Source organism: Uloborus diversus, unplaced genomic scaffold (genome assembly GCF_026930045.1).
Source record: "Uloborus diversus isolate 005 unplaced genomic scaffold, Udiv.v.3.1 scaffold_626, whole genome shotgun sequence".
Classification (NCBI taxonomy): domain Eukaryota; kingdom Metazoa; phylum Arthropoda; class Arachnida; order Araneae; family Uloboridae; genus Uloborus; species Uloborus diversus.
Window position 1 is genome coordinate 39,941 of NW_026558820.1, and position 11,266 is coordinate 51,206.

The 11,266-nt window shown below is 33.0% G+C and overlaps 1 protein-coding gene across 1 annotated transcript; it reads right to left on the reverse strand.

The window, feature by feature from the left end:
- Positions 1-311: 311 nt before the first annotated feature.
- Positions 312-11,041, reverse strand: LOC129233684 (ribitol 5-phosphate transferase FKRP-like). Its single transcript, XM_054867664.1, has 2 exons — positions 10,286-11,041; positions 312-1,671 (listed from the first exon to the last, which is right to left on the reverse strand). Exons 1-2 carry the CDS (start codon positions 11,039-11,041, stop codon positions 862-864), a joined length of 1,566 nt encoding a protein of 521 aa, XP_054723639.1. The 3' UTR covers positions 312-861.
- Between the last annotated feature and the right edge of the window lie 225 nt (positions 11,042-11,266).

An 11,266-nucleotide genomic window follows, 5' to 3' on the forward strand; every position in this document is an offset into this window, starting at 1 on the left:
TGATGACTAGTTCTTTCTGAACGAGAATCATTTAGAAGCTATGTTACACTGAATTTTTCTATAAACTCTTAAGAGATAGTTTTTTTTGGTGCCAAAATTTTTTTCCTGGCTCTTTTAAGATTTTACAATTTTTGACAGTCCTTGTGTATATAGATTGTAATTTTAAAAATTTGGGGAAGAAAGAAAGAAAACATACTTCAAAACTGTGTTAAGGAATAGAATCAACTACCAGTCATACAACTGGAAATTGCTCTAAAAGGTGAAAAATAAATTTATTCTTCACTACTTTTAAACCTTTTTCGAAGTTGGTACAAAAACTGGAGATAAAATCTTATACAACAAGAAAGCAATTACAAATATACATTTAGATGGACCCAGCTTCTTGCGGTTTGCATATTAGTATAGGTACAAATGTTTCAGTCATAATTTTGAGCAGATTTTAAAAATTCTGATTAAAATATAGTTAGGTATGACTTTATCTAGTCTTTGTGCCCAATTCAAAATATCGTCAGCACCATGCTAAATTAACAAATATGAAAAATCGCGTTTTTCAAATTCAATGTTTGCTGTGGTATTCAAAAAGGGCTACTGGTTATAACTACTTCAAATGATTATTTTTTTACTCTTAAACTTATCTATAAAAATTAAAATATCAAAAATAACTTAGCGCATTGAGGAAAAACAATTATATTCAGTGTTTTGCTCGCAAGAAAAGTGCAAATTTTCCCATTCGTTAGTTAAGCATGATATCATGTTTAAAAGTAGTAACAGTGGAGTTTTAAGAATGAAATCATTATAATTGTTTCTTTCTTTATTATTTTTTTAATGGCATCTTTTTATTCTACTGTTTTGACACCAAATTTATGCAAAGCTTTGTGCAGCTTTTTTTGAAAATCTCATCTTTTTAGGATCAGGATATTCTGGATTTTCTATGACTCCTTTTCCAAACTTCAGTTCTAAGAATTCTCTATAGTTATTTGGTGCTGTGGTTATGACACCAACAAATTTTATTTTATAGAGTGGTTTAAGATAATGTTCGGGAAATTCCATGTCTTGTTTGTGTGTAGGGAACCAAGTGTTTTTTGTCATAGTTCCATTTCGTGAATAGAATGGGAAGATGTCGACATGCAGATGATTTGCTTCACTAAATTGCACACGAATAAAATCTCCTTCTCTGGCTTTTTCCCATACGAATCCTTGTGTATCTATTATAGATTGTTCTAAAGAGTTTTTCAACCATTCACATTTTTTAATATCATCTTGATATATTCCAATGTCCACATCATAATCCCACGGAATAATGTCACCAGTCCGTACAGCTCCAAGTAAACTGCCACCTTCTAACCAATACCTTACCTCACATTTATTCAAAATACTAAATACATATCGAGCAGTTTGGCGTAAATTTTCTAAGCAACAAGGTGGAGTCCATCGACCCTCAAACAGATACTCTGGCATATCATTCAGTACAGTACCAAAGCATCGAGCAGTATTTTTTGTGCACCCATGCCATTCCACTTTAGATGCAGGATATATTATTTTCTTTATTCCAAAATCACCGTACAGCTTACTTTTTCGCTCTTTCTCTAAAACACTTTGTTTCCACTTTTTATGAGGATCCGTAAATAAATTTCTTCCCTTTTTAAAAGATAACTCTTGTATTACTTCAGTCTGTAAGAAGAAAGTAATATGTTACAAAAAATATAAATCATTATATTAAAAAAAAATAATTAAAATCTGTCACTTAAATATAGTTATTAATGAGTGTACAGCGGAAAATAATTTAACAACAAAGATAAAGCAAAAGTGATATTTTTAAGATTTTCCATGTGAGGAGAAGGGAGATTTCAACTGCATAAGGCATTAGCAAAACTTGCCTTTCAAACTGGGGGAGGGGTCTTTTTCTTAAATTTAATCAAGGCCTGTCTTAAGCTTAAGTACAAATGCAGGGGTGGGTTATGCAGGTCTCCCATAACCACTGAACTAGAAACTAGATGACACACTAAAATTATACTTTGTCTACATCACAGGCTGAGGATATATATATATATATATATATATATATATATATATATATATATATATATATATATATATAATCAACATAATAAAGCTTGAAATTGTGAAGTAAAGAGCAAGATGATGCATTTCTTGAACATATAATTTATGTTATTCAATCACATTTTTTAGTATTGTTTTTTTCTCTTTTTTTAGCTTGTTGAAAAATTATCAGCATTCTTTCTTTTTTTCTTAGTAAATACAAAGCATACATATTAAATCAAAAGTCTTGACAGTAGAGAATAATTGAGAAAACCAATTTCAAAAATCAGACTAACAAAATGATAATTGTACTTACAATGCAAAAATAAAATGATGTTGAAATATGAAACTGAAAATATCATTTCATATGCCTGAAAATGTTCATGATTTTTTTCTTTCTTGTTTTATTTATTTTTTAGCAAGCTCTGAAAATATGCCATGACATGTCCATGGGAGGTAAAAAATGTAGTGTTAAATCAAGTTATTAATAATTATAAATACAAATACAAAAGTGATGACCAGCAACAGGCTCTGGGCCCAGTTAGACTGGCCCTAGTCAATTTACAATCCCCAACTTATCAGGCTTAGGAATAAAAAATAATGCTGAATAAGCAGGAATACTGTCATGGTCTCTTTTGATTTGATAAAAATAGGGGTGATAAAGATAACGATTTGAGGGTACTTTTGTTTTTGTTTCAATCGGGACTCATTTGTTAGATGCGTTGGTTGACTGTTTTTCTTTTATTTCTTTTCTTTTTTTTTAAACATAACTTTATTCCTTATTGAATCTAGGAAAATAATATCACATTTATCAAAAATACTGTCGTAGTGCATTTTGTTTCAAATAGGTTTACAGCAGTTTTTTTGTTCCAATTCAATAAATAAATAAACACTAACTGCCACTTATAAAATCTCTGGATTATAAAATCAGCAGCTTTTTAAAATGAATGTGGAAGAACCAAATCATTGCATAACCAAACCATGTTAAAACCGTACTTTAATAGAATCAATCTCACCGTTACATAAAATAAAGGTTTTAGCTAGCATCTGCTTCTAAAAACTTTATTTTTACTGGAACTAGCCATATAAAGCATTGAAACCTAATAAAAAAAAATTTGGAGATTCTCTGAGGCACACCAAAAAAGGAAATGTTAAGAAATGTTTACACAGACCAAGTTCACTTCGCACTTGTGCAACAAAAATAAAACCTAAACTAACCATTTCTGTGCAAACACAAAGTGAAACTATAAACACAAACCAAAACTTTTCACTATTCCGCGCTCAAAGAAGACATCGAGGCACGCCTCCTTAACCCATCACCCCTTTTTCAAATCGAACCGCTTGTGGCTGCTTAGTTGTGACTTTCAAAGTAAGTAAAACAAGCAAGTAACGCGCCTGGCTAGAGATGAGCGTAAGATTCAGAGACTTCAGATGACGTCATTTGATAAACACGGAAGACAACTTGCATTCAATGACCGCTCACTCAACAAAGTGTGTAGAAACAAATTGCACAGTTGAACTTTAGTCGAACAACACTCTATGGCCAGAAACACGATAGGAAACAAAATGGCCTTTAGACGAGACTTGCGGAAAATGCGTCTGACGGTCGAAGGGGGATAGAAAGACTGTTTCTGCTCATAGGGTGCAATTGCAAGCAATAAAAAAAAAAAAAAATCCTGGATTTTCCGGTAGCATAGCTATTTTTCTTAAACAATAAGGTGTGGGGGGAGGGCATATTTAATGCTACTTTTTTTAATTAATTTCACTGTTAAAGGTATCATTCAGATACTTTTCAAGGATTTAATTATTTTAAAAAAAAAATCCTAAGACATTTCAAGAAAAGTGAGAAAGGTGACAAAAGTTGCAAAAAGTGACTAAAAGTAACCAAATTTTCAAAAGGTGACTGAAGGTGAGAAAGGTGACTGACTCCTCGGCCTGACATCATGACTACTTTGTGAGTGCAACATTCTAAATCACACTAACTTAGTTAAACACTTTAACTTCGCAATGATGTGATGAGAAAAATAAATGTGACGACCAGAAACAGGCTCTAAGCCCACTTAGGCTGGTCCTAGTCAGTTTATAAGTCCCCAATGAAGATCAATGGCCCTCTTAAAGCTATCCACCCCCTTGCTCATTAGCACCTCTTCTGGTTAGCTGTTCCAAGTGCCCACAACCCTCCTAAAGAAGTAATTTTTCCTTATTTCTAGGTTAGCCTGAGATTTGAATAGCTTAAAACAATGACCCCTAGTTCTGCTTTCTGCGCAATGATTTAACCCATTAACAACTTTCATTTTGGTGAATTTAAACAACTGAATCATGTCCCCTCCTACTCTTCTTTGCTCCCTTCTGTACATATTAAACCTTTTAAGTCTGTTATCATAGTCTAAATCTGAAAGTCCCCGTACTAGTCTAGTAATGCTTCTTTGAACCCTTTCCAATACAGAAATTTATTTCCTGAGATAAGGAGACCAAAACTGATCAGCATATTCCAAATGAGGGCTTACTCAACTCCTATATAAAGGCAGAACCTTCTTAGATTTGTTTGACATACATCTATTGGTAAACCCAAGCATTCTGTTGGCTTTGTTACTTGCAATGCTGTACTGTAGACTAAACTTGAAATCCTGATTTATTAAGATACCCAGATCAATATTGTTGACTGCCTAATAACGATAACTCGTACGCTTATTTCCATGACCTAAGTGTCACACTTGACATTTCCCTACATTAACTGCCATAGCCCACTTAGTAATAGAATCTAAATCCTCTTGAAGCTGTTTTACCTGTTCTTCATTTTCTACTATCCCCATAACTTTTACATCATCAGCAAAACAATTCATGCTTCCAGAAATATTCTTATTGATGACATTCATAAAAATAATAAACAAGAGAGGCCCTAAAACTGAACCCTGAAGAGCCCCGCTTAAAACATTACTCCATTACCACTCCTGCCAAATATAGAAGGGGAGTTCTAAAATATTTGACCACTGCTGTCTCTTCATGCTGACAGTCAGTTTTGGCTTTCTGGGTAAAAAAAGCATTTGAGTTGTATACTAGCTCAGTGGTCATCACCTTCCCTCTTAAAGCCATCAAAAATAGCCTAAAACCATATTATGAGGGATTCATTTTCCAAGAAATATCCTGAGGAAAAGCCCCCAGACCTATATTTGTGCCTGATTATTGCACTCATGAGTGCAGTCGAGTCCCGACTTACGCGAAGGATGCGTTCCAAGACACCTCACGTAAGTCGGAATTTCGCATTGTGGAACAAGGTATGTTTAGTAATTTTTTATAAGCATACCTATTTGTTTCAGATGTTTGTAAACACCTGTCATATTGTTTCAAACCATTTATTAACTATATATTGCAGTATCTTTTACGAATAACCGACTTTTTCTGTATTTTAGAAAAGGCGTTATTATTTGACATAAAATTCTGTAATTTAGCCAAAAATCAATGATTAATGGAGGAGAGAAACTTAAAATAAAGCAGTATGGTACTTACAGTATGTACACTACAGCATTATTATAGCACTTAACAGTATAGATATAGTAAATATATTTACAATTTAAAAAATGAAGAAGGTTTATGCAGCGCGATCAGAATGTTATCAGACTGTATTTCATCAACGTTCATATGCAAAATGAAAAAAAAAATTTAAGAATCAAAGCGGTTATTTGTATCAAAAGCAAAGCGTTGTTTAGGCTAATACAGTAGGTGAACTTCCACTTTCAGTGATGCTAAAGGGATGAAAGTATATTCACAAAACCAATATTTAGTGTCAACGAAGCCCATTCTAACTCTCCACCGTTCTTTTCCAAAACATTTCATGCTGCAAGCGAGTAATTTGTGTCCGCATTAAAAAATTCATTACTGATGAAAAATTTGCGTATAGCCATTTCGCGTAAGTCGGATCGCGTTGTAGCGGGATCCAACTGTATTCCAGTTGTTAAGCTCATATTTTAATAATGTCTCCTTCCAAAGCCAGAAGCTGGATCTGCCCTTGCTCAAGCTAAAGGAAATAGGATGTACTGCAAGTTCTAAGACTCATTAAAATTGTCTAAAAGTGCTATGACTGAACGAAATGATATTTGGTATGGATAAGCTTAAGCTTCTGCTGACGATTTTTTCTGCCTATGTATAGTTTTACCAGTTACCCACACAATGATGTAAGGTTGAGTACAGCTCGGTAGTCTGAAATTCAGGACCTTTGCTTTTTTAACCACAAAAAAAAAAAAAAAAATAATAATAAAGAGTCAAACTAGCCATATCCTCCTCCAAAATGTAACCATATATCCCTCAAAATTTCGTTCAGGCTACGCCACTGGTGCAGCTGGTAAAAGTGCTGACTCCAGAATACTTTCACTTTTCCTAAAAAGTTTCTAGGGGTGCTCAAACAGAGCTCTTGATTTTAGATTTTTTTTTTTCCATTTTAAGCACAAAATAAGATGTTGAAATTCTTTTTAAATTTTTGCTTGCTGCATTACATTGTAATAAAGTAGTTATTTATTTTTTTAAAAAGATAAAATAAAATTTCAAAAAACAAAACACAGGACATAAATGAATTTTAAGGAAAGTTAGTGCTTGCACAGCACATGCTCCTTACACAATCACTATTTACGTAAGATTCAGTACTTTTAAGAAAGATTTTATGACCATCAATTATGCAAGTCTAAACAGGAATAACCTTTAGACAAACATTGGAGGAATGTTAAGAATATAGAGTTTACATATTTCATTTGTTTGTGGACTTCAAGGCAGCCTATGAAAGCCGAGCTTCTAAAGGCCTTATGTACCTCAAAGCCAGGCTGACCTAAATTTAAAAAAAAATGGCAATTTTCAGGTTATTACTGCTTTATATGTAGAATCTTATTCCCCATTGAATCATCACAACGAAATTCTATAAAGGAAATTCCTTTATAATTAATCAAATCCCCATCCATTGAATGTACGAGACGAAAGTTTTTTCGTTCTCCTGCGAAGTAGCAACAATGTGAGTTTCGTTAGTCTGCCTTTGAGGTGCCAGTGCTAAAAGCGAAAGTTAGTGAAAAATATGGAAGACAAGTTTTGAGATTACAATGAGCCCGTTTTTTCAATGCAAAACGATGTAAGTAAATGGATGCAAAGTCATGCATTCCATTCAAAAGCTCAAATATTCTTATATTAAAATAGGGTTTCATGAAATCAGTAGTGAGAGAGAGGGGCTGCACTGGGTGACACTCGAATACAAATGTGACGACCAGTAACAGGCTGGTCCTAGTCAATTTATTAGTCCTCAAACTCAAAGAGGATTCATAGTTTATGAAAAATATGAATGCTTAAAATTCTGAAAATTTTTCACCAATATATCTTAAATTATATTTAATCTAACAAATTTAACAAAAATAGAGTGCTCAATATTGCAGGGGGAGGAAGATGTTACCATCTAGGACAAATTTTGCATAAAATGGATTTGCAGTTTATATTTGTTTCCCAAAGTTTAATAATGCCACAAAAATCGAACTGAGTTGTTTCTGAAAATTATATAAATTTGATATTTACATAAATCATTTATAAAGGTTTTTTTTGGGGGGGGGGGGAGGCGTGACACTACGAGTTACCGACCCGTGTAACATCTTTCTTGTAACACCAAAAAAATTTTGCAGTTTTTGTTACTACTTTGCTATTTAAATTTCGCTTTTTCTGGGAAGAGGCTATATGATAAACTTACTAGTTCATCAACATATCTTTCTTCTATAACTAAAAACACACGTGCAATTCTTACATGTTTTGGGAGAAATAAAGATCTGACTCTTCGCACCTTCATTGTTAAACCAGATCGGATTGACACACTGCCAATTAACATTAGTGTGAAAACATTAGAGATTAAAACGGCAGCAATCCCTGAACCGGTGTCTGTACATCGGAGCAGTATCGGCATTCATCGGTTTAGAGAAAAATTCTAAACCGGTTTAAGGATGCACGCCGATTTTGGCAAAGCATTAATGCATTGCCCAGCCCTACTGTATGTATTTTATTGATGTTAGTACGAAATAAAAGAGACACATAACAGAAATTCGCAAAAACGAACCACTTCAAAAATAATCGCGGAAACTAACTTTTTTCATACATGAATATGATTATTGTTCATTCTAAATTTTAAACATGATTATAAAATACATAAAAACTCATTTTCTTTCCTTGCAAATAGTGTATTTGCAAAAAAAATAAAAAACGGCAAAACCAAGATGAGCAAAACGTTCCTAATTTTTGGAGAAAAATCAGAAATTAATTTGAATGCGAGATTCCGTTTTTATTTCTTCACATTTTTAAAAGTCAGGGGATAGAGCCATAAGCAAATAGGTACTGTATATTTTTTTTTCTTTTTAATGAGTATTTTCTACTCTGATATATCGTCAATATCACGGAGTTGCTCCTCATTTCTATGTGCTGCGTTTATGGCAATGTGGCTTTTCTGAACATTTAAAATTTTTTTGACAGACTCTTACTCTTTTCGTTGTGTGGCAATTATACCGATGCAGTTATTGTACTCAGGATGCCTGATTAAAAGGGGGGGGGAGAAAGAGATATATGCAGGCATTTGATGCTAGGTGCTCCCCCCTCACTCTCTATTTCATGAACAATTTACGAATGAATATTTTTGTTGTATGGTGAGGATTGGGAGACAGGGCCGGATTTGGAAGTGTGGTGGCCCCGGGGCAACGAAGGAGTGGAGGCCCCTAATCAGGGTTCAAAAAGATCATCATATTTTCGAAAATATCTGATACTAATATTATCGATAATAATAATTATTTTTTTATGCAAGCATTCTTTATCAAAATACAAATAAAAAAAAATGTCAGGGAGAAAAAATGTAAAATTTGCTGACTCGTGAAAGTTAGGATATTTTGCAAAAATTTTATTGTGGGGGCCCCGGGGCAGTTGCCCCGACTGCTCTCCCCTAAATCCGGCTCTGTTGAGAGAAACTGCATGCCTTCCCTTTTATGCACAGAGAAACATTAGTAACAGATCTTTGTCTTTGATAAAAATGTTATGTTTACCATGCATGGATTTTTCCTTTTTTTTCCGTGACAAAAATTTTGGAACAAGAAGGAGGTAAAAAATCATCAAACCAATAAAAGAATATTTGTTTTTTTCTTTTTTTTTTGCTTGATTAAAATTAAAACTGGCTTGTCCTTTTGATTTCCCCCAGGGGGGGGGGGGGAGGCCAGAAAAGGATGTATACTGAATACAAATTTTATCTGAAAACATTAACGGCACAAATTTGTATAGTTAAGCATTAATTTTCCAAAGCCAGGGAGGGGAGAAATTCACCCCACTGACCCCCATAAATGACATGCCTGAAAGAAAAATTTATGTTGAATGCTAAATATACATAACTAATACAAACCCTTTAGTTTATTTATTTCATTAATTATTTAGTTTAATTTTTTTATTATAAATTTTATGTCCCATATTTAAGAACAAATTTATTTTAGTTCTGCATTTTCAGTCTTTTCCCCCTTTTTGTTTTTCCAATTCAAACATCTGCCCCTGTTTATGCAAGAATGCCTGTCAGCTGTTGATTATTTTTAACTAAAAGTAATTTAATATTTGCTTTGCTTTTTGTATCACAGTTTATGACAACAGGAGCTGAAAGTGTTAGTATTTTCAAATGATAAATGGATGCTCTCGAAGGAAGGTGTTCGTTTTTGACAAAACAAATCTTTTACAAAAATGGTTTTATTGCGATAGGTATATTGCATTTTTTCTTTCACACAAAATCTTTATTACTGTATTGTTGAAAGGTGTTTCTTTGGTTTTATTTTCATATTTTTGTAATTAATATCTTTGTTTCCACCAGTTTATTTTTCATACTGATGATTGTGAGCTTGTTTCTTTCGTTTTGTTTTTGCGACTCGGTCTTTCATTAAATCTCTTTAATACTTCAAAAGTACTGTTAGTTCATTTTTGGGACAGTTTTAAATCAAAAATAGTTAGTTTATTTTATGTTAGAAGTAAAATGTTCGCTAAATTTGTTTCCTCTTGACCTGTGTGCAGTCCTTTCTCTTCCTATTTTTTTAGGTGATTTTTTTCCTACTTTTTAAATTTCTGATTCCTTATTTCCTACTTCCCCCCCCCCTCCCCCAGAAACTCACTTTGAGGTCTGCGTATTTCTTACTACTATTTCTTTTAAATCTTCAGTGTGTATGACAATGAACATTGTTTTTTTTTTAAACTCATTTTTACAAAAAGAAAATACCTTTATTCTAAGCAATGTTGATTGGATAAATAAAGATACTTGAAGAGGTCTGGCGAACGGATACCCTAGCTGCAACAATAATGACTTTGTTACCAATAATACATGATCCCCTTCGAGTGCATTGCATTCAACTCTCTCACTTCTATGTCTATATTTTATCGTCCAATATCGAAGACTGATATTCAGATTCAGACAAATAGATGTTTCACCTTCAATGCGCCCTGCTATAATGTTTTTTGGTTTCTTATAATGAAGTTGAAGCATTTTCCTCACTTGACTTATGTTATGCAGTCTCACAGAATCTGGAAAAATAAAGATATGTTCCTTATCAATTGAATTTAAAGGTTGTTGCAATCCTATAGGTGTTAAAATGGAACCTTTTAAATTAACAATATGGACATTTTTAGAATTTCCCTGAAATGTCAGAGGTGGATATGGTATTTTGTCTGAAATAATTAAAATCTTCGCTCCGGGAATTACATCATGAATTGATTTTATGGTTTCGGTAATGTCATTATCAAAATATTCAAATTCTCGAATTACAAAAACAATTTTACTATAAAGATGTTCGTCTGTATCATTAACGGAATTACTTTCTTCCGCATGTTTCTCGCTGATGGCACGAATGTATGAAACATGCTTTTGTTCATTGGAGCAATCACATGTTGAATCCAACTGGTTCCACATAATAATACCAATTATGAAATTAACTAGGAAAGCGCTAATTAAAAATATTTTCCATGGTGATCTTCTCATCATAAAACACTTCACGATTGGCAAATGCAAATGTATAGTGTTCGTCTCTGAAAAAATAAAATTAATTTTCCAGTCATATTATATTAATACATGTTTAGATTTAAATTATTACTTGCTGTCAAAGTCAAACATGCTGTTAAAATGTCAACACAACAGCAGCATTGATTATTGATTGATGTTAAGAGATAAAGATTTATGGAGGAATGAAGCTTGAAAATAATGAGG